The sequence below is a fragment of the Rhinopithecus roxellana genome, chromosome 5 (assembly GCF_007565055.1).
Source record: "Rhinopithecus roxellana isolate Shanxi Qingling chromosome 5, ASM756505v1, whole genome shotgun sequence".
NCBI classification, from domain to species: Eukaryota; Metazoa; Chordata; class Mammalia; order Primates; family Cercopithecidae; genus Rhinopithecus; species Rhinopithecus roxellana.
In genome coordinates, this window is record NC_044553.1 from 175,208,253 (window position 1) to 175,232,055 (window position 23,803).

General features: G+C 50.0%; 1 protein-coding gene across 7 annotated transcripts in view; it reads left to right on the forward strand.

The window, feature by feature from the left end:
- DAPK2 (death associated protein kinase 2) overlaps positions 1-19,124 on the forward strand; it is a 143,429-nt gene extending 124,305 nt beyond the window's left edge. For 2 of the 7 annotated variants that reach the window (XM_010355463.2, XM_030931526.1), the window contains exon 10: positions 1,341-1,949. In XM_010355463.2, the coding sequence (XP_010353765.2) occupies positions 1,341-1,949 (609 nt within the window). The other 5 variants (XM_010355466.2, XM_010355465.2, XM_010355464.2 and 2 more) reach the window with 5 other exon arrangements.
- The last annotated feature ends 4,679 nt before the right edge of the window (positions 19,125-23,803 follow it).

Sequence of the window (23,803 nt, forward strand, 5' to 3'; positions counted from 1 at the left end):
CTGGGCACAGATGAAAGCTAGCCAGGGGCCCCAAAGGGCCTGGGCTTGTTCGAATAGGTTTGTTTGCTTGCCATTTTAAGTTTGTGTGTCTCAAATTCAGGTAACTTATGAAATGAAACTCTCACAAACCTCAGTTGAAACCCTTTTTCTTTGGGGCCAACTTACACAGTGTTCTTTGTTGGAGGGTGTGTCACTGCCACTTCTCCAAGTGGAAATCAGGACTCCCCAGGTGTAGAGAGATCAATGACAATTGAAAACCCCAACTTTGTGACCAGGCCTCCTTCCTTCTGATTTTTGGGGCTCTAAGTCAAGGATGACACTTAAATCAGCCACCAACCTCCTCAGGCCCTGAGGAATGGGGCCTGAGACAGAGGCCTGGTGGGGAAGAGAGACAGCCCCTGTTAGGGCAATTCTGTTCCCTGTGGGGAGAGTTGGGGCGAAAAGATGAATCCCTGCCTAACTCGCTTTGCAGTTGGGCTTCCGGCTGCTGGCTTTCCAGAGGCTCTTGCGGTCTGGTGTAGTGAAGAGCACTTTGAGAGGGTGAGACTCAGCAGGATTCAGGCCCTAATTCTGCTGACTGGCCAACTACGCACACCCAGGGACATCACCAGACTTCCCATTCACCTTAACTGTTACATGAGAAGGCCAGCAAGGATGAAATGACCGTAAGAAAGGTGGAGATAAGAGAGGGTGAGGCAGGCCAGGCGCAGTGGCTCATGCCTGTAATCCCAGCACTTTGGGAGGCCGAGGCAGCAGAAGGATGGCTTGAGCCCCGGGGTTCAAGACCAACTTGAGCAACATGCCAAGACCCCATCTCTCTAAAAAATAATAATCAATCAATCAATACAAAGAGAAGGTGAGGCCTGTGGAAGACAGAACAGGAAGGGCTGGAGTAGTCTGAGAGGAGGTCGGCTTCATCTGCTCAGCTTCGTCTGCTCATTGGAGGATGGGGAAGGCCCAAGGAGCCCTGAAGGAGAGATGCCCCTCAGCCCCGCTGCGTGAGCCCTGGCCTCACGCACTGCAGCCCTGCGCAGATGCCTGTGGAGTCCTGGCTGCAACCTGCTTGTCTGCGTGAGCACCCCTTGAATGCTATGCGTGTGGAGCTCTCTCTAATGACTGTGGGCGCCTCTGCCCTGAATGAGCATGCAGGCAGCAGCCCCACACTCCTTGACCTCACTTACGATCTGTGGGGCTGCTCATCCCGCCCTGGTTCTCCCCACCCTGATGCATGCAATGAATGCCAGAGACCGCTTGTGTGTGCCTTCTGCCTGCCCCTCGGACTGCCCTCTGGGGTGGGTGGCAAATTAACACTCTGGTTCTTCTGTCTGAACACCCACCAGTCAAAAGGAGAAGTCAGAGCCCCCGAAGAGCGAAAGACAGAGCCCACCCAGCTGAAAACCAAGCGCCTGAGAGAGTACACTCTTAAATGCCACTCAAGCATGCCTCCCAACAACTCCTACGTCAACTTTGAACGTTTTGCCTGTGTGGTGGAAGACGTGGCTCGGGTGGACCTGGGATTCCGTGCCCTGGTGGAGGCCAACGATACCATCCAGGACGATGTGGAGGCCCTGGTCTCCATCTTCAATGAGAAGGAAGCTTGGTACCGAGAGGAGAATGAGAGCACCCGGCACGACCTGTCCCAGCTCAGGTATGAGTTCCGCAAGGTAGAGTCACTGAAGAAGCTGCTGCGAGAAGACATCCAGGCCACGGGATCTAGCCTTGGAAGCGTGGCCAGGAAACTGGACCATCTGCAAACCCAGTTTGAGATTCTGAGGCAGGAGTTCTCCGCAGACCTGCAGTGGATCCAGGAGCTGGTGGGCAGCTTCCAGCTGGAGAGTGGGAGCTCCGAGGGCCTGGGCTCCGTATTCCGCCAGGACACCAGTGAATCCCTGTCAGAGCTGCTCAGCAGATCATGCGCTGAGGAAGTTCTGGCCGGCTGGAAGCTCTGATCACCAGAATCTAGTCAGTGATGCATTCCAAGAGGTTTGCAGACGCATGTTCTCATCCGTCCTGCTGCGGCATCCAGCTAGAATTATCCTGCAGGGGTGTGTGTCTGTAGTATAGCCTTCCACCCTCTCCACAGAATCCAGAATCGCTGAGGTGCTAGTTAATTCTTCATTCAGCACCTCCCCTCACCAATCTGGTTTTCTGGGAGGGTGCTGGCAGGGCAGCCAAGCTGTTAAAACAATTAGAGAGTGATTACCCCTCAGGGTCCCCTTCTCCAGAGGGAGGATGGCTGGCCCTGGAGAGATGCTTGAGAATTGATTTGTGATGAAGGATTTGTTCACATCTCACTCTCTGCCTACATACCTTATGGACTGTAGATCTTGGGTAGTATTTGAGTTAATTAGGAATAACTAAGTCAGCATGGTGCTTTCCTGCTACAGAAGCAGGGATTTAAAATGCATAGAGAAAATAATATTGCCTTTCGTTTGCATTGATTTTTCACTTACCGTGCACGTACGTCTGACAAATGACCTCACTTGATCCTTAAAAGAACTCAGTGAGATAGGAAGATGGGTGGCATTATTATTATTATTTCCATGCAACTGATGAGAAAATTGACTCAGTGAGGGAAAATGATATAGTCAATCAATACGGATGAAACAGAAACCCAGGATTCCCATCTCTAAGATGAGGTATATGGGAGAAAGTAGTAAGGCTTTGCTGTAAATAGCTACCTTAATATTAAAGTCCAGGTCCCAGAGGCAAAGTAAGCAACTTCATGCATTCTGCCAGGTGTAGGTGCAATGCATACACCTGCGGATGATTGTCCCAGGAGCTCTGTCCCAGAAGGTACAGTCATTGTCCCTACTCAGCTGTGTCTCTGTCTGAAGACCAGCCTGCAAGCAGGAGAGAAGGAAAGAAGGAGTCTTCCCATTCCCCACCCTTTCCCCTCTTCTGGCTAACGGCCCCAACTTTGTGTCAAGAATAGAGACCAGAAGGTCCTCAACAGGAGGTTCCTTTTCTTATATACCTAGGCCATTAGGCCTTGAAGACCTAAGAAATTCCATGAGGGTTTTTGAAAAGGGCGAATGTAAAGATGGGGAGGCGCAAGGCCACATGGTCCTTTCATGACCCAAAGCTTTGAGCACCCCTCCCCAAGGATGATAAGATCTCATCTCCCTTTCTCTGGGGGAGGGGACAGTCAACCAACTCCTATCAACAGAGCTTGGCATAGGAGCCCATTGCTGAGCTAGAAGCTTGTAGGTGGGGCATAACTGGTATAGTTCAAAGTGTCTTCACGGCCTCACAAAACATCCCTATCTTACAGGCAGACTAAATGATATTCCCAATTTAGAGATGAGGAAACAGACAGAGGATGGGATTTCCCCAAGGTCACATCATTGTGGCAAAAGTAGAGGCCTTCTGATGACAAGTCTGTTGCTCTTTCTGCTTCTCCTGGCTGCGCCAGGCTCCAGAGATTTATTCCCTGCTTGCGGGGGCAGCTCACACCTGGATTCATCCATCCATTTACAAATTATACTTAGGTATCAACCAACTTCCAGTTGCCTGGCTTGACTCTGGGGATACAATGTTGAGTGAAAACAGGCCTGATTCCTGCCTCACAGAGTGCTCAGTCCAGCGAAGGATTTGAACATTGATCAAGAATCACAGAAAGGTAGAGCTGCAGCTTGTGTTTATGCTGGGAGAGAAGCACGTAGTGCTGCAGGGGCCTGCCATCAGGGTCTGACAGCGTCGGGGGAAGCATCCTGAAGAGTGACACTGGAACGGAGCTCAGCTGAGCCAACCAGGGAGAGAGAAGTTTCCCAACAGAGCCACCATGCCAGGGCTCTGTGATGAGAGACGGTGTGGAAGGTTGAGAATACGAGGATTGAAAGCTGGAGGGGAGAGAATAGAATATAGTGTGGAAATGACCAGAGAACAGGCAGGACCAGCAGGGCTTTGGCCATGTAGAAGAACTCTGCCTTTATCCCGAAAGTCAAGGGAAACCAGCGGGTTCCCGGTGCTGGGCCCTAGGGAATGCCTCATGAACAGCTCAGATAGGAAGTGGTTTAGGACAAGACAGGAAAGTTTCATCTCATGAAACCATTTCTTCAAAATCCTATCTCCTTTTCTATTCACATGAAGGATCATTTCAAATATCATATACAATATTTGTAACAGAAACTTTCTTCATCACTTACGAGAAACCATGGTGATAAGATGCATCATCATTTTATGGACCACTAAGAAAAAAAGCCCAAGATGGGGAGTCTAATAGGAACCTCCCTCTACCCCCACCGAATAAAGCTGTGATGCCCTCAGTGAGAGGGTAAATGAGAAAGGGGGAGCAAGGAAACCCGTGTGTCTCAACCTTGACACTAAGTGGGGGTGAAAAATCCTCCCCTGAGAACAGGAGTCCCAAGCCGGTGGTACTCATGCAGGTTTGCTTTCTGAATTTGTACAATCAGTGTGATCCAAAAGAACATCAAGCAGAGAATGTAATATCCAACAGTCTGAGGCTGGGTGGCCCTGGATGGCTAGCAGAAACAGTACTGTCCTCTTCCAGAGCGCCTGCCTTCTCTCCAGGCCAACAGTAAGAATATGATACCATCATCTGGGAGATGCCTCCTGACTTCAGAGATCCAAAAATGTACATCTTGGAACCAATGAAAGATGACAAAAGCTCCGTTTCCTACATCCCACCCAAGAGCATTGGTTCAAATGACCTGTCTACAGTCTCTGCAAGGTCTTACCTGCCCTGTCACAGGAAGTTGTATACATATTTGGTGCTGAGACACTGCAAATATTAAATGTCCCTTTGGTCGTGTTAACAGAACTTTACCTTCACACACCCAGGTTTCTAAGGAGAGGAAGCCACTGATGGGGCAACACAGGGCAAGCTCTTTAGTGAAGGTCAAAATAGAATGCAGGCCCAGTGTGGTGGCTCACGCCTGTAATCCCAGCACCTTGGGAGGCCGAGGTGGGTGGATCAAATGAAGTCAGAAGTGCGAGACTAGCCTGGCCAACATGGAGAAACCCTGTCTCTACTAAAGATATAAAAATTAGCTGGGCGTGGTGGTGGGTGCCTGTAGTGCCAGCTACTCAGGATACTCGGGAGGCTGAGGCAGGAGAATCTCTCGAACCTGGAAGGTGGAGGTTGCAGTGAGCCAAGATTGCACCACCGCACTCCAGGCTGGGTGATAGAGTGAGACTCTGTCTCAAAAAATAAAAATAAAAATAGAATACAGTAAAAGAGTAAAATGTCGGCAATGATTTGAATGGGGGAAATTGGGAAAAGGGAGGGAGAAGTGGTTATTTTAGAATCGTGATCAGCTACACACAGTGCTGAGAGTCACCCGTTTAGTCGGCCCCACGCTGGACTCCGAACTCTAAGTGGTTTTCCTTACAGCAGTGAGATCATCCTCTCTGTGCTCACGTCCAGTTATTGTAACTGCTTCTCACTTAGACGTGTCATAAACAGGCCTTTCTCTGTACAAAGAGCTTCTAAAGACAAAGAGAGTTGAGAAATGCCCCCAAGTCTTTTGGGGAAAGCAGAGGAGACCATGACCTTCTTCTGTGTCCTGGCCAGCCGAAGTCCCGTCCTCCCATAGCATCGGAACCTGATGCTGGGGGGACCAGGGGGCCTGTGGGATGCAGCCACAGGACCTGCTTATCTCTGCTCCCCACATGCCCTCAGCTGACTTTTTACAACACTGTTGAGGGCTAACAATGGCGGGAAGGGCTATGGGAGTGGACTGTTTCGCTGGTGCCTAGAGGAGGGAAGGCTTGTGGGTGCTGCTCTGTGGGCAGCCCCTCTGCCATTGAGGATTTTTAATTCAATAAACTGCAAATTTTTTTTTTTTTTTTGGGTGGGGGGACAGTCTCACTGTGTTGTCCAGGCTGGAGTGCAGTGGCATGATCTCGGCTCACGCCAACCTCTGCCTCCCAGGTTCAAGCAATTGTCCTGCCTCGGTCTCCTGAGTAGCTGAGACTATAGGTGTGTACCACCACACCCGGCTAATTTCTGTATTTTTAGTAGAGATGGGGTTTCACCATATTGATCAGGCTAGTCTTGAACTCCTGACCTCAGGTGATCCACCCACCTCAGCCTCCCAAAGTGCTGGAATTACAGGCATGAGCCACTGAGTCCAGCCCAGCCTGCAAATGAAAGGTTGGCTTCTGTGCTCTGTTCAAACACCATCCTGGGCTGTTTGGGAGGGGAAAGTGAGTGTATGACATTGCCCTGAATAACGATTCTCAAGGAAGCTGGTGAACTGGCCCTTGGGGAAGGCAGCTGCCTGTCCCTGCTGTGAGGCAGGTGCTCACAGCCTAGCATTGCCTGACTGTGTCTCAGAAGGTGGGGTGATGGTTTGGTAATTGATGATTCTGCAGCTGCGGGAGCCTGGCAGTGAAGGGAATGAGCAGAGGAATAATGGCAGAAAGAGTCGGAGTCTCCCCCATGGGCCCCCTCCCCACCCCTGCAGGTGATCATGAAGATGGTAGCTTCCTACCTCACTCCATCATGCAGCCCAGGTGGCCCGGCCCATGCTGGAGGTGGCTGTGTGCCCAGCTGTCACCCCTACTGTCAACTTTCTGTAAATGTCTGTGGAACTGGATGCTGTTTTCCCTTGGTCTGTGAAATTCTTGACCCCACAGTGGGCATGTTCACATTGCAGAAGGGTGCAGTGCCATTGAACAAATACTGATTGTGCTCTGGCTCAGGGGGAGGTTACAGACAACGACAAGACAACCTCAAATAAAAGACTCAGTGTCTGGGGCAGATGGGGACCCAGCCAACTAGATGGGAAAAGCTGTGGTGAGTGATAAAATAGAGCTTCCTCATCTCCTAGAAATCAAAGGAGAGAGGAATTCTGATTGAGAAAGGGTAAGCGGGTGGCAGAGAAAAGAGGCCTTCCCAGGGACTCTGTCCCCACCAGTGACCACCAGTGACCACCCCCTTCCACCCCCAAACTGTGTCCCTTGAGGAAGGCATGAGTGAAATCTGGAAGGGCGGGGGGATGAGCCCAGACTGGGGTTGGGAACTTGGAACAGTTGAATGGAGATTAAAGAGAGGGAGATGACAGAGATTTAAAAGAGACTTTTAAACTTTTTGTTATGGTCCCCTCAGCAGGAAAATTGTCAAAACTTGCACAGAAGTATAAGGAATGGGATAGTGGATTCCAGGACCTATGACCCCGCTCCAGCAGGAATCAAGTCATGTGGGTCCTCTTTCATTCATCTCTCCCATTACTTTTCTTCTGGGGTATTTTAAAGCAAACTTCAGACTTATGTAACTCATAAATTCTCCAGCATAAATCTCTGCTAAGGATTTTCTTCTTCTTCTTCTTCTTTTTTTTTTTTTTGAGACAGAGTTTCACTCTTGTCGCCTAGGCTGGAGTGCAATGGCGCAATCTTGGCTCACTGCAACCTCCACCTCCCAGGTTCAAGCGATTCTTCTCCTGCCTCAGCCTACCAAGTAGCTTAGATTACAGGCACCCACCACCACACCTGGCTAGTTTTTGTATTTTTACTAGAGATGGGGTTTCACCATGTTGGCCAGGCTAGTCTTGAACTCCTGACCTCAGGTGATCTGCCTGCCTCGGCCTCCCGAAGTACTGGGATTACAAGCATGAGCCACCGCACCCAGCCAGGACTTCCTTTTTAATATAACCCCGTGCCATTATCACACCTGACAAAATCAGCAATAGTTCCTTTATCTCATCTGAATTCCCACTCCATACTCACATGTCCCCACCACTCCCAACAGTGTCCCATTACAGCTGGTTTGTTCAAATCAGGATCCAAACAGTCCACATGTGGCATTTGGTTGCTACGTCTCTCAAGTCTCTTGGGTTTTATAACAGTACAAAAGGAAGAATGTTTGGAGCTTTTCCTGGGGAAAAAAATTGCTCAGAAAACTGATGGTCCCGTAGAAGAAGAATAAAAAAGAGAGCGTATCCATGTCGAGACCTAACTCAGAAAAGTGAGACCAGGCCAAGCAAGGAAAGGGATATTTCTGCCTCCTTCCACTGGCTTGTTCACTGTAGGGGACAGCCTGCAGGCTCACAGCCTTTCTGCAGTTCCCCCTCCCACTTAGGAGGAGGCAGAGACTCAAGCCTCCCACAAGCCCCATGTGCTCCTTTCCTGGGAAAACAGGTGGGTGAAGGCAGAAGAGCCCAGGCTTCAGTCATCAAAACAGCCAGTGAAGGGAAGGGGTGGAGGGGTGCCACCTGTAAAACTCCACTGAGGGAAGGGCAGCAGGGAGGGGTCCTGGGCACGAGAGAAGTGGGTGTGAGAGTGCCCTGGCTTTCACTGGAGTAAGGGGCTGGAGAGATGGCACAGATGGGGGTTGGAGGTGCAATCTGCTTGCAGTTCCTAAAGGAGGCCTAGTATCTAGAGAAAATCGTTGTGTGTGGGGTGGAGTTGGGGGAGTCGCCTCTTCTGTAAAGCCAGGATTCCTTTTTCATGCCTTAGCAGCAGCTGCTGCTTCCTGCCCCTGCCTGTGGGTGTTGGTACTGACCTGGCACACCCCACTGGACTTTGTCAAAGGCATTTGCAGCTGCATAAACAAAACTTGACTATCCCACAGTTTTCTGTCTTCTTGCTTCCCTTTTGGACATTTTTTCCAAGACACCAAACACACACCTAGGAGCCTGGTCAGAATCACCGGGACTCCCTGGTATCACAGATGGACCACAGGGCCAGAAGGCGGGCACTTTCTGTTTGCAGGGAGGGGCGGGTCAGGAGAAGGCAGGACACAGTTCCATCTTCCCCTCACACCCCCACTTGAATCAAAAGTATTTGTGCCACATTCCCTCTGGGAACAATTTTGCTGCAGAATTTTCACCTCTGCTGCAGAATTTACATGTTTCCAGGCTGAGATGTCAGCATCAGCGTTTAGTGAGGCTCTTAACAACCAGGAAGGCCCATTGATTAGAAAAGGCCAGCCTGACAGATTGATAGCCCTGTGGCCGCCTCCTCAGGGTTGGTGCTGTTGTGTGTAGCTATAAACAGGGCCCTCAAAAGAATTGCATCACCTCCCATTAATAGCCTCTGGGAAGATGATCTCACCTGACATTTTAGCTGGGCCCCTCTGCTCAGTGGCTGGCACTGCTGGACCAGGAGGCGGGTGGGATTCTCATTAACGAGATCCCCCACACCTGCATGTTGACCTTCCAGCCGTGGGCTTAGCTCTTCCTCCCCTGGGTGAGGGTGCCAATCAGTAAGTGGACAAAAAGAAATCTCTTCTCCTCCAGAGTCTACTAATCCCATCTCAGCAAACTGTCCTTGAGAGGTGCAAGTGCCCCTGTGAGGGTTAGGCTCAAAGATCATTCATGCCCAAGGGAATTGCAGATGTCAGTGAAGTTACAGTTAGAAACGACTGATGGGTTGGGGAGGGTGCTAAGCACCTTGGAAAGGAAATTCTAGGAGCTTGGAGGTGTGAGGGAGAGAGGACTAACAAAAAACAAGCAGTCAACCCTCCCTACCTGCAAGTTCCACATCCTCAGATTCAATCAACCACAGATCAAAAATATGCAAAAAGTAAAAAAGATAACATTACAATAATAAATGCAAATAATACAGTATGATAACTATTTACATAGCACTTACATCATATTTGCTATTATAAGTAATTTAGAGAAGATTTAAAGCATTAGGGGAGGGTATGTGTAGGTTACATGCAAATACCACACCATTTTATAATAAGGGACTTGAGCATCCATGGATTTTGGTATCTGTGGCAGTCCTAGAACCAACCCTCCAAGGATACTGAGGAGTGAATGTGAATAAATACAGAACAGAGGCCGGGCGCGGTGGCTCAAGCCTGTAATCCCAGCACTTTGGGAGGCCGAGACGGGTGGATCACGAGGTCAGGAGATCGAGACCATCCTGGCTAACACGGTGAAACCCCGTCTCTACTAAAAAAATACAAAAAACTAGCCGGGCGAGGTGGCAGGCGCCTGTAGTCCCAGCCACTCGGGAGGCTGAGGCAGGAGAATGGCGTAAACCTGGGAGGCGGAGCTTGCAGTGAGCTGAGGTCCGGCCACTGCACTCCAGCCTGGGCGACAGAGCGAGACTCCGTCTCAAAAAAAAAAAAAAAAAAAAAAAAAACAGAACAGAATATCAGGTAGCACCACGTGTAATGAAGATTTAGTACTCCGGCATAGTGAGTCATGGGGGCAGCTGGATTGCTACTTTATGTAGGGTGGTCAAGGAAGGCTTCCCTGAGGAGATAACATTTGAGCAAAGACTTGAACAACGTGACAAAGTGAATATAGGAGAGAGCAAGGGCAAAGACCCAGAGACTTTGGATTCACAGACCAGCAAGTGGACCTGTGCGATGGGAGCCAAATGGACAGGAAGGAGAGAGGTAGAAAATCAGGGTGGAGGCCGGGTGCGGTGGCTCAAGCCTGTAATCCCAGCACTTTGGGAGGCCGAGATGGGCGGATCACGAGGTCAGGAGATCGAGACCATCCTGGCTAACACTGTGAAACCCCATCTCTACTAAAAAAATACAAAAAACTAGCCGGGCGAGGTGGTGAGCGCCTGTAGTCCCAGCTACTCGGGAGGCGGAGGCAGGAGAATGGCGTAAACCTGGGAGGCGGAGCTTGCAGTGAGCTGAGATCCGGCCACTGCACTCCAGCCTGGGCGACAGAGTGAGATTCCGTCTAAAAAAAAAAAAAAGAAAAGAAAAGAAAATCAGGGTGGAGGGTGCAGGCCTTGAGGGTCTCCATGAGCTCATGGGGATGTATAGAGAGCACGGGGAAGCCACTGGAAGGCTTGGAGAAGGAAAAAGGCAAGGTCTTCAGCACAGATTTGTCACCCTCCACCTACTTTTGTGCCTCCCTTCCAAGGGGGACTAGACCCAGGGCTGGGCTCGCAGGTGCACAGAGTGGGTGACAGTTAAAGACAGGATCTAGAGGACTGGACATGGCCTGGCGGTTCCTCTGGCAGCCTCGTCCTTCCCATTCCTTGTCTTTCTCCTTCCCCTCCTGTCTTTCCTTCTGCACTCTTTGGCCCAAGGCACTGTGCTTCAGTTTCAAGGGTGAATAGCCCCTGGTTTCTCATCTCCCATCCACTTCCAGGTGGCATGCACTCCCCGTCCAGCTCCGGGTCACCCCAACCCCCGCCCGTGGAGCTCTACATTCTGCTGACTCCTGGGCAGGGCCATGGGGAGCCTTTGTGCCCTGACACCCTTTCAAGGTGGTGTGACTGGGCTGACCAGGTGACCTGGGCCCCTCATCAGTGGGAGTGAGTAGGTCCCAGGTCCTGGGATTTCATTCCAATTTGTCTCTCCAACAGCTCAGGGAAACGACTTAGTTGTACAACTATTAATCACTCACTGTTGTAGGTTCTGGGTTGGGAGGAGAGTGGGGGGCGGGGCACTGACATAGACAGGAAGAAAGTCTGTGCCCTCCAGTCATTTTCCAGGAGTGGGATGAATCCTCTGCAAGGCTGACTGACAGGTGCTGGACTTAATAAAGGAGCACATGCTTTGTTCATGTCAGGGAGGGAGATTTTCTCATGATTTTCTGAAATTTGTCTTGGAGGAGATCATGTCTGAAATTGGCCTTTGAAATACTTGAAGGCCTTCCAGGGGGATGGGCGGCAGGGCCTGCCATGGGATGAACCTCCTGCCAGAGGGTGCCAGCTCCAGAGCAGTGTGGCCGGCAGTGTGCACTGGCTTTCTTCTGGTGCCTGATGCCATGATGAAAAATGAAGCGTGGAGGCATGCTCGGAGCATGGTTAGGAGACAAGACCCACACTTGGGAATCAACGGGCAAGCTCGCTTAGCATTCACCAGATGCCCAATGGGGCATTGCGGCAGGAAGGCTATCAGAGCACAGAGAAACCCAGAGCTGCCCAGGACCTTTGGGATCATTCTGGGCAGTTCATTTTCTTGAGGTCATGGGGGCCTTTGAGAATCAATAAAAGCTATCAACAATCCTCCAAAGAAATGCGTGTCTGTACATACACACTAACTTTTAAAAATTGAGTTATGATGTACATACTATAAAATTCACCATTTTAAAATGTACAATTCAGTGGTTTTTAGTATACTCACAGGGTTGTGTAACCATTATCACTATCTAATTCCAGAATGTTTACATTACCCCAGGAAGAAATGTCATACCCTTCAGTAGCCATTCCCCATTCTCCCCTTTCCCTGGCCCCTGGCAGCTACCCATCTGCTTTGTTTCTAAGGATATGTCTGTTCTGGACATTTTATTTCAATTGAATCATACAGCAGGTAGCCTTTTGTGTCTGGCTTTTTTCATTTAACATAATGTTTTTAAGGTTCATCCGTGTTGTAAAATGTATTGGACTCAATTTTTTATGAATAGTATTTCTGACTAATATTCCTTTGTATGGATATAGCACATTTTGTTCACAGAACCCCTGAAACCTCTCTTGATTTCAGAAAACCTTATTTTACAAAAGCAGGGAGTTGAAGAGGGAATGGAGAAGGCAGGAAAGCTCACTATAACTTATTACTATGTATTGAGTGGTGCTGGGCTAAGCACTTTATATATGCGTGATCATATAATTCTTTTTCTTTTTTTTTTTTTTTTGAGACGGAGTCTTCACTCTGTCGCCCAGGCTGGAGTGCAGTGGCCGGATCTCAGCTCACTGCAAGCTCCGCCTCCTGGGTTTACGCCATTCTCCCACCTCAGCCTCCCGAGTAGCTGGGACTACAGGCGCCCGCCACCTCGCCCGGCTAGTTTTTTGTATTTTTTAGTAGAGACGAGGTTTCACCATGTTCGCCAGGATGGTCTCGATCTCCTGACCTCGTGATCCGCCCGTCTCGGCCTCCCAAAGTGCTGGGATTACAGGCTTGAGCCACCGCGCCCGGCCGTGATCATATAATTCTTAACCCTGTGACATATTATTATCCCCATATTACAGATGGGGAAACTGAGACTCAGAGACACCATCCCAAGCTTCTTGGAGAAGTCAAGATTTAAGCTGAGCTTTGATTGCCAGCCTGTGAAAAGCAACTGCACATCCTGTCACCTCTTGACTTTCATCAGAGCCCTTATTTCCTTCCATTTATTTTTTAATGGAGTATGAATTCTCTATCTACCAACAAGGCATTTGTTTTGCTAAGCCCAGAATCGCCCCAGTGCCCAGAAGGCATCCCAGACTGCTGTAAAATGACCCTCTCCCCAAAGTGATGTGTGACTGAAGCCCCTGCCTCCTGCCGTTCCCCTTCAGGAGCTGCTGAGCCTCCAGCCAAGGCTGCCTGTGTGTCAGGCTGTGGTAATAATAGCTGAGAGGCATCTCCTGAACAGCTGAGACATGTGTAGCTGTTGCCCTGACTGTGATGCTCCCACAGTGTGCCCCGCCTGGTGGGGAGATGCCAGGGTCAAGCCAAGGGCGGTGGGCATGCGGTGGGTGGGGGGTTCTGTGGCAAGGAGGGTGGCTGCTGTCTGAAGCCCAGCAGCAGCTGCCATGCTCTGCTTTGTCTTTCAGCCGGTGGACAACCAGCAAGCCATGGTGCGCAGGGAGTCTGTGGTCAATCTGGAGAACTTCAAGAAGCAGTATGTCCGCCGGCGGTGGAAGGTGTGTCCAGGCCTGGGGTGGCCTGGGGGACCTGGGCGGGGTTTCTGGCTCTCCTGGGTCTCCGTGCACATTCTCACCTGGGCGTTCCTTTCCTCTGCCTCCCTCAGCTCTCCTTCAGCATTGTGTCCCTGTGCAACCACCTCACCCGCTCGCTGATGAAGAAGGTGCACTTGAGGCCAGATGAGGACCTGGTGGGTAAATGCGTGCCCTCTTCTTGGGCAGAATTCTGGGGTAGCCTGGAGCTCAGGGATGAGTGAGTTCCCTTCCCCCTCGCAAGGCAGGTGGGTGTTCACTGTTTCCAGCCAGTTCTGCTGGCCCAGTCCTCTTCCCTGAAGGCTGAAGTGTGATCCTCAGAGGAATGTGGGGACCTCTGGGTGGTGCTGGGAGGGGAGGGCGGATGCGGCAGCGTGAACTCCTGGAGGATCTCCCATCCTTTCCCGGTGGGCCTTCAGAGGGGCTGCTGCTGCCAGCTGACCACAGACAGCCTCAGACGTGTTTCTGACACAACCCAAAAGCTGCTTTAGAATGGGAGCTTTACGTTCTCTTTTCCATATTTCCATGTCTGCTTTGCTTCAGATTACCATCATCATAATATTTAGACAAGATCTTATATTTGATTGCTTTATTGCCATTTTGTATATATTTAAAAGGAGTAGCTCGTAACAGAATACACTGGTGAAGAGGGTGGCCTCTGGAGTCAGAGTGCCAGGATTCAAATCTGCCACTTACTGTGTGACCTTGAGGAAATTACTTAACCTCTCTGTGCTGAGATTTCATCATTTGTAAAATAGGGTTAATAATAGTTCCTAAAGGTTAAATAATGATATATTCTTTTTTTTTTTTAAAGACTGATTTTCGCTCTTCTTGCCCAGGCTGGAGTACAATGGTGTGATCTCGGCTTACCACAACCTCCACTTCCCAGGTTCAAGCGATTCTTCTGCCTCAGCCTCCCGAGTAGCTGGGATTACAGGCATGCGCCACCACAGCCAGCTAATTTTATATTTTTAGTAGAGTTGGGGTTTCTCCGTGTTGGTCAGGCTGGTCCTGAACTCCCAACTTCAGGTGATCTGCCCACCTTGGCCTCCCAAAGTGCTGGGATTACAGGCATGAGCCACCGTGCCCGCCCAATAATGACACATTCTTACAGCCTGGTATGTAAGTGGTCAGTAAGTGTTAGCAATTACTGTTGTTGCTTAAAACCCTCCTGTAGGCTAGCAGTAGTGGTTCGTGCCTATAATCCCAGCACTTTGGGTGGCTGAGGCGGGAGGTTCACTTGAGGCCAGGAGTTAAAGACCAGCCTGGGCAACATAGTGAGACCCTGACTCTACAAAACAAAACAAACAAAATGAGCCAGGTATGGTGACGCGCACCTATAGTCCTAGCTACTCAGGGAGCTGAGGTGGGAGGATCATGTGAGCCCAGGAGTTAAAGGTTACAGTGAATTATGATCACGCCACTGCATTGCAGCCTGGGCAACAGAGCATGACCCTACCTCTAAAGAAAATTAAATTTAAAAATTAAAAAAATAAAATCCTCCTGTAGACTTTAAAATGCAGTTAGTAGGGGTTCCCCGCACAGCCCCTCTCCCCACTTACGGAGTGTGGTATAGGGTGCTCAGGAGTGTCTGGGATGCCACAGGTTAGGACAGAAGGGGATGCCCTGCTCAGGGAGGGACTGGGAGGTGGGTGCCTAAGAGGGCTGAACAGCCTCATGGTGCACGGCTAGACCCAGGACAGCCCTGCTGTGCCCACTCCCTCCACACAGCCTGGGGTCTTCTCTCTTCAGCGTGATCTCTTGCCAGCACTTGAGGATTTATGGTCCAGAGGCCCCAAACAACTGTGTGGCTTTGGCCAAGCCTTGTGCCTGCTCTGGCTGCTTTCCTCATCTCCTATGAAGGGGATTGGACCGCTGTCCCTCTGAGAATCCCTGATAATGACAAGCAGACTTCACCCAGCTTATTTTTTTACTGTCTGGCTCTGACTCATGCTAAAAAGTTGCTATTCAGCAGAGCTTGAGTTATTTTTATTGTTATAGCCGGGCTTGGTCTAGGATGTATTTGGCTAAAGTTGATCTTGACCTTGGATTTCCAGCTGGCTCAGGCTGGAGGAAGGGGAAAAGGCCTCGGAGGATGAGTGGCAGATGGTGGGCATGCCTCACAGGCTGAGCCACTGGCCCTGCTTCCCTGACAGATGCAATCTGTGGGGAGAGAGGACCAGAGTAATTGAGAAGAATGCCAATTTTTTTTTTTTTTTTTTTTTTTTGAGACAGTCTTACTCTGTCTCCCAGGCTGCAGTGCAGTGGCGCCATCTCAGCTCACTGAGACCTCCGCCTCCCGGGTTCAAGAGATTCTCCTGCCTTAGCCTCCTGATTAACTGGGGTTACAGGCCTGCACCACCATGCCCGGCTAATTTTTGTATTTTTAGTGGAGATGGGGTTTTGCCATGTTGGCTGGGCTGGTCTCGAACCCCTGACCTCAGGTGATCCGCCCGCCTTGGCCTCCCTAAATGGTGGGATTACAGGCGTGAGCCACCGTGCCCAGCCAAAAAGAATGTCAATTTCTTTCCAAACTTTTGTTCTTGTACAAATATTCTTTTTTTTTTTTTTTTTTTTTTGAGACGGAGTCTCGCTCTGTCGCCCAGGCTGGAGTGCAGTGGCCAGATCTCAGCTCACTGCAAGCTCCGCCTCCTGGGTTTACGCCATTCTCCTGCCTCAGCCTCCCGAGTAGCTGGGACTACAGGCACCCGCTACCTCGCCCGGCTAGTTTTTTGTATTTTTTAGTAGAGACGGGGTTTCACAGTGTTAGCCAGGATGGTCTCGATCTCCTGACCTCGTGATCCGCCCGTCTCGGCCTCCCAAAGTGCTGGGATTACAGGCTTGAGCCACCGCGCCTGGCCAAATATTCTTAAATAGTACTCTTTTTACTCAAACAGCAAGCATCATCAGCTCAAAGTTTCATCCTAGAAGTGGAAAAGGGTTGGGTCCCAGATATCTGTTATACAGTTTTCCCAAAGGGACTTTCCTTAAAAAAAAAAAAAAAAAAAAAAAGCTGAGCGCAGTGGCTCACTCCTGTAATCCCAGCACTTTGGGAGGCTGAGGTGGGTGGATCACAAGGTCAGGATTTCGAGACCAGCCTGGCCAACATGGTGAAACCCCGTCTTTACTAAAAATACAAAAATTAGCTGTGTGTGGTGGCACGTGCCTGTAATCCCAGCTACTCAGGAGGCTGAGGCACGAGAACTGCTTGAACCAGGACCCGGGAGGCGGAGGTTGCAGTGAGCCGAGATCACGCCATTGCACTCCAGCCTGAGCAACAAGAGTATAACTGTCTCAATAAAAAAAAAAAAGCACTGAAATTGGACATTGGACAACAGATATTTTAGGACCGAAGTCATTGTGGATTAGTACTTCTTTTAATAATTTTAATAATTATATTAGATTATCAAGACTTGGATGAAAAGACATTTTGGCCTCAGGGTGGCTGCCTCAGCTCTGGTTTGCCATGTAGGAGCTAACAGACAGTACTTTAGACTCATTTCCTCTTTTATAAAAATGGAGCTCAGAAGTCATTTCCCTGGAAAAACTGGGCAAGGTGGCTAAAGGTGCAGCCCATCAAAGAAGAAGGGGCATGGGATGGTGGCTGTCAGAGCATGGGGAGGACCCTGTGGCTCATGGCCATCCTCCAGTCTCTCTAGGCCGAGCTCAGGAGACCCAGCAGCCACAGACCACTCAGCCAAGTGGCCTTGATTATGTGGCAGCCTCAAGGGGAACTAGATGTAATTTTCTTTATTATAATTTGGCCTCTCCTGATGTCTGGTTTCCCTTAGATGCCCTGCTGCTTTCCTTCCTCCTGGGAGTGTCCTTCCTCAAAGTAGCTGGTCTAGCCTCATTTCAGATCCCTCCCCTCCCCCAACCCCTGGATGGCGCAACAGGCTTGCTTTCACCACCCGCCTCCCTGGCTTGCAGTCCCCTGGCCCAGGTGAATCAACCCAGGTTGCCCGGCACAGCCCCATTCCTGGCATCTTATGATCCTCCTGCCCTGGACCTCTTTCTCTTTGTTTTCTCCAGAGGAACTGTGAGAGTGACACTGAGGAGGATATCGCCAGGAGGAAAGCCCTCCACCCGCGGAGGAGGAGCAGCACCTCCTAACTGGCCTGGCCTGCAGTGGCTGCCAGGGAAGTCTGGGCCCAGCGGCGCTCCCTTCTGTGCAGACTCTTGGACCTAGCTCAGCACCAGCACCCGGACATCCTGAGCACTTCGCAAGAGAGGTGGGCCCACAGAATTCAGAAGAGCTTGCAGGCGAGCCAGGAGACCCTGGGAGCCGTGGCTGTCTCCTGTGGAGGAGGCTCCGACTTTCCCAAAGCTCTTAATTCTCCATAAAATGGGCTTTCCTCTGTCTGTCATCCTCAGAGCCTGGGATAGGGGTGTGGACTTAGGAAAACAATATAAAGGACATCCTCATCATCACACGGTGAAGGTCAGACTCAGGCAGCCTTCCTCACAGGCTGAGGGGGTTCAGAACCAGCCTGGCCAAAAATTACACCAGGAAGACACAGTCCTCCCCATTGGGAACAGGGTGATTGAGGAAAGTGAACCTTGGGTGTGAGGGACCAATCCTGTGACCTCCCAGAACCACGGAAGCCAGGATGTCAGGATGACCAACACCTCAGACCTTCTGAAGCAGCCCATTGCTGGCCCGCCATGTTGTCATTTTGCTCATTTTTATTAAACTTCTGGTTTACCTGATGCTCGGCTTCTTTTAGGGCTACTCCCATCTGATTTCCTTTAGCCCGTGTGCCTGTGACTCTGGGGGGGCACGCAGTGGGGTGCTGAGTGGACAGAATCTCAGAAGGTCCTCCTGCACTGTCCCCGCAGGCCTGCAGTGGGCGTGCCTCCTCCTTACTTCCCTAACAGGAAGGTGTCCAGTTCAAGAGAATCCACCCAGAGACTGGGAGTGGTGGCTCATGCCTGTAATCCCTGCGCTTTGGCAGTCCGAGGCAGGGGAACTGCTTGAGCTCAGGAGTTGGAGACCACCCTGGGCAACATGGCAAAACCCAGTCTTTGCAAAAAATTAGCCAGGTGTAGTGGTGGGCACCTGGCATCCCAGCTACTCCAGGGGCTGAGGCAAGAGCATTGCTTAAGCCCAGAAGGTCGAGGCTGCAGTGAGCTGAGATCACACCCCTGCACTCCAGCCTGGGTGACAGAGAGAGACCGTATCCAAAGAAAAAAAGGTTGCCAGACACGAACATGCCCGTGCTCCCTCTACCTCACTGCCACCACTCCTGCTGTTAGGGGCTGAGTGTGTCTCCCTAAAATTCCTGTGTTGAAGTCTTAACCCTCGGTACCACAGAATATCACTGTATTTGGAGATGGGGTCTTTAGAAAGGCACTTAAATTAAAATGAGCTCACGGGTGTGGGCCCTGATGCAATATAATTATAAGAAGGGGAGGGTAGGACACGCAAGAAAGACCACGTGAAGGCCCAGGAGTGGGAGGGGGAATAGCCATCAACAGACTAAGGAGGGGGGCCTCAGAGGAAACCAACCCTGCTGACACCTCAATCTTAGACTCTGGCCTCAAAATTTGTAAGAAAATAAACTTCGGTCTTTTAAGCTACTCAGTCTGTGGTACTTTGTTATGGCAGCCCTAGCAAAATGTACACCTGCCAAGATGGGGGCAGGAGAATTCCTAACGATGTAGGTGGAGAAGGGCAAAGAAGGATCCACGGGGAGAAGGGAGAGGAGAAAGAGACGGATGACCTGGCCCCTTGGAAATGGCAAGGGAAGTTCACTCAATGGCATCGAAATGTGGGCCCTGTTTTTCAGGCCACAAGAACAGTGTTGCTGAGCAGACTCAAGAGACGACCCATGGAAGTCAGAAATAAAGTCAGGGCGAGGCCAGGAGGTTGGGAAAGTATGTGGGAAGAGGCTGAAAGAGAAGTTTTAGAAGGTGAGGAAACTGAGCTGAGGAAGTGAGCCAGGAAGGACAGAGGGGCAAACTATTATTAAAAGGAAAGGGTCCTGGGGAAAGAGGTCCCAGTTCCCTTTGTCAGCAGACAGTGGATGGGTCCAGAGCAAAATGGCCCCACAGGAACAGCAAGGCAACCTAGTTTCAGAGAAGTGTCCAGCCAGAAATGGAGTGAGCCCACAAGCTGGTTGCAGAAAGCTTAGCAGCTGACCTGGACTTCTTGAGCTTCCCCAGATCTCAGGTAGAAACAGTCCTGTGCCTCCCTCCACCCTGGAAGGAGAGCAGAGGCCAAGAACTGCCAACTGTGGGTGAGGGCCCTGGGCCTGCAAGGGGCTCTTGGCTGTGGTTGGTTACAAAAATCAGCAGGGCGTGTTCTGGAACAGGGCTCACTGGGAGCTCCTAGGAAGTCACTTATGGTAATGGGGTGGGGGACTGCCCTCCTGCTAGGAAGGAGAGCAGGGAAGACCTTTGACGAACCCAGTCTTGATCAGAAAGTTAGCCTTTTACAACTAGTCTAGCCCAACCACTACGTTTCACTGAAGAGGAAACCGATGCCTAGAGAGAGGAAGTGACTAGTGCTTCACGCAACAAATTTGTGAAAATGTCTGATGAAAGCCCAGACTTTCTGGCCCCTAGTAATAGTGCTCACTTCTTCAGCTGATAAACTGCGGTGTACGTTGCAGGAAAGGATGAACCATTCGCTTTGCCTCATTGTTAACGAGTCTCATCTATTCTTGACTGTTGCTTGCCGCATCCTTCATTCTTGGAAAAGGAATAAATTGACACACTTGCTTCTACCCATCTTTCACAGGAAAGGACACTGCCCCTGGATGGGGGCATCTCAGCAGCCTACCCCCACAGGCTGCAAGGCAGTCAGGGAACTAGTATTTACTGGGCTCCTGCTGTATGCTTGGCACCGTTCTAGATGCTGGGTTGGAACAGAGCAGGACAGACACAGACCCTGTCCTAAAGGGGTCCACGTTCTCTAAGCCCTGGGAAACCAGGACTCCATCATGCCCATATCTCCTCCTGGCCCTCTTCTCATCCAGGTTATATAAAGCCCTGCTGACAGAGTCCTCTTAGCCCAGCTTTCTCATGTTGGATGGCACTGCTGTGTTTCCCAGAAGCCCTTGGGAAGCACAGGGCCAGGCAGTGGGCCGAGGGGGGCCTTTGAGGATGTACAATCCTTTGAGGATGACTTTGAGGACCAGCAGACAGAAGCCAGGCACCCATGCGCCTCCCAGACAGGGGCCCAGTCCCTGTGGCCTCTCAGCTAGCGGACGGCTGCGGCCCCCAGGTGTGAGGATGAGCACCGCGGAGTGCCCAGAACACCACGTGTGTTCTGTTGACTCTGAAGAAGGATGTGTTGACCAGCTGACACTTTCAGGGCTGAAAGAGACCACAGCATCCTCAGAGGCAAATGGAACATTCCAGTGACGAAAGCCATACCAAATGCAATTCTTTCAAGAGGTCTGGAGGGGTCCTGCCCCAGAGTGTGTGCTTACGTGAGTGTTGGATGCTGCATTAATATTTCACAAATATCCATATAAATATTTTAGTGTGTTGCATTTAGATGTCAATCTCACTAGCTTTCCTGACTCCAAATCTTAGATTGCCTTTGCCTTTTCCCTTCGTATATTTATTTGCTGAAAACCTTATTTTGGAAGCAAATGAAAGCTGTCAGGCGTCTGAGCCCAAGTCAAGCCATCGCATCCCGTGACTTGCACCTATACGCCCAGATGGCCTGAAGTAACTGAAGAATCACACAAGAAGTGCAAATGCCCTGCCTCACCTTAACTGATGACATTCCACCACAAAAGAAGTGAAAATGGCCGGTCCTTGCCTTAAGCAATGATATTATCTTGTGAAATTCCTTTTCCTAGATCATCCTGGCTCAAAAAGCTCCCCCACTGAGCACCTTGTGACCCCCACTCCTGCCCGCCAGAGAACAACCCCCCTTTGACTGTAATTTTCCTTTACCTACCCAAATCCTATAAAACGGCCCCACCCTTATCTCCCTTCGCTGACTCTCTTTTTGGATTCAGCCCATCTGCACCCAGGTGAAATAAACAGCCATGTTGCTCACACAAAGCCTGTTTGGTGGTCTCTTCACACGGATGCGCATGACAAAAGCCATACGGTAAGGTGAGCTACAACATCTCTATGAAGGAAAAGTCAGGCCCTGGACTCCACAGACAATCAAAGTAAGTACATGTGAAAGAACTAACTTGAGGACTCGTATCTCACAGGGAATTTTATCTGGCATAGGATTGGAGAACTTTCCTTCCATCGAGTCCCCAACTTGATTTCATCCTAACATTGTTCGATTCACTGTAGCTGCACCCCCAAGGACAATATCTTCCTTGGTGGTCTGCTGAGACGATCCCATTCTAAGCAAATATTAATAGGCTTAAGGATTGAGCAGCTGAAGATCTGTGAACGATGGTTAATTGACATTTCAAAAAGCAGACACACCATTGGTGAGCTCCCCTTAACAGTTTCTCTCCTCCCGTTTTTCCCTCTCCCACTGGTTCTTTTTCTCTCCCTCTTCCTCTATTAGCAATTTATAATATATAGCTGAAGTATATATTTTAGTAATTTATTTACTTATTGAATAAAATTCATGTTCCCAGTTCTTAATCTAAAAAGCAGCTGATTATATTATCTAGGGAGAAATTTTTTTAAGTATTTTTTTCCTCTATGGATCAGTGATCCTCCATCCCTAAGCTAGAGGAAGAGTGAAAGAAAAAAAATGAAGCTCATAATAATTGTTTAAACTCTGCTCTGCAACAGGAACATTTTGCATACATTTCCTTTAGTCCTCGTCCTAGTCTTGTAAGGGAAATGAGAGCCCCATTTATATGATGCAGCTGAGATTCCGCGGAGTGAGGAAATTTGCATATGCAGTCACACAGCTGGAGTACTTAGAATCGGGATTCTAGCCCAGCTTTGCCTACCCTCAAATCCACATTCTTCTCTACTTTTCCTGGAGAAGTAGTGTTCAATGAAAAAGTAATCCCAGAGAACCATGTACACTATTATACTCTTTTTTAAAAGCTCACAAACTATGCCATAAGTTGTTTAGGGACACATGTGAATGTGATAAAATTAATTAATTTTTGAGACACAGTTTCTAGTTGCCCAGGCTGGAGTGTAAGGGCGTGATCTCAGCTCACTGCAACCTCCGCCTTCCGGGTTCAAGTGATTCTCCTGTCTTCTAGATGGGATTACAGGTGCCCGCCACCACGCCCAGCTGATTTTGTATTTTTAGTAGAGACGGGGTTTCAGCATGTTAGCCAGGCTGGGCTTGAACTTCTGACCCCAGGTCATCCATCTGCCTCAGCTTCCCAAAGTGTTGGGATTACAGGTGTGAGCCACCACACCTGGCCTAAAATTGAATTTTAAAAGCAAGGGAATACTCTCAAAATTCAGGATGAAACTTACATCTGGGTGGCTGAGATGGAGAGGAGGACAAGGGTGGGCGCTGGGCTGTTGGCAGTGTTCCAGTCAACACTGAGTTCATGGTGGGCTCCTGCAAGTTCTATTTATTAGAATGCTTTCTAACTTACATATTAGCTGTCAGGCCTGAGCCCAAGCCAAGCCATCGTATCCCCTGTGACTTGCACGTATAAGCCCAGATGGCCTGAAGTAACTGAAGAATCACGAAAGAAGTGAAAATGCCCTGCCTCGCCTTAACTGATGACATTCCACCACAAAAGAAGTGAAAATGGGCCGGGCGCAGTGGCTCAAGCCTGTAATCCCAGCACTTTGGGAGGCCGAGACGGGCAGATCACGAGGTCAGGAGATTGAGACCATCCTGGCTAACACGGTGAAACCCCGTCTCTACTAAAAATACAAAAAACTAGCCGGGCGAGGTGGCGGGCGCCTGTAGTCCCAGCTGCTCGGAAGTCTGAGGCAGGAGAATGGCGTGAACCCGGTCCTTGCCTTAAGCAATTACATTATCTTGTGCCTGACTCCTCCTGGCTCAAAAAGCTCCCCCACTGAGCACCTTGTGACCCCCCACTCCTGCCCGCCAGAGAACAACCCCCCTTTGACTGTAATTTTCCTTTTCCTACCCAAATCCTATAAAACAGCCCCACCCTTATCTCCCTTCGCTGACTCTCTTTTCGGACTCAGCCCGTCTGCACCCAGGTGATTAAGAAGCTTTATTGCTCACACAAAGCCTGTTTGGTGGTCTCTTCACAGGGACGTGCATGACATTAGTTGTCTATACTTTTGCATGTATCAAACATTATGTTAAAGGGAGAAAATGAGGTGGAAAAAGTCCATCCTAATGGTCACCAGTTGCTGCAGTGGCCTCTGTTAG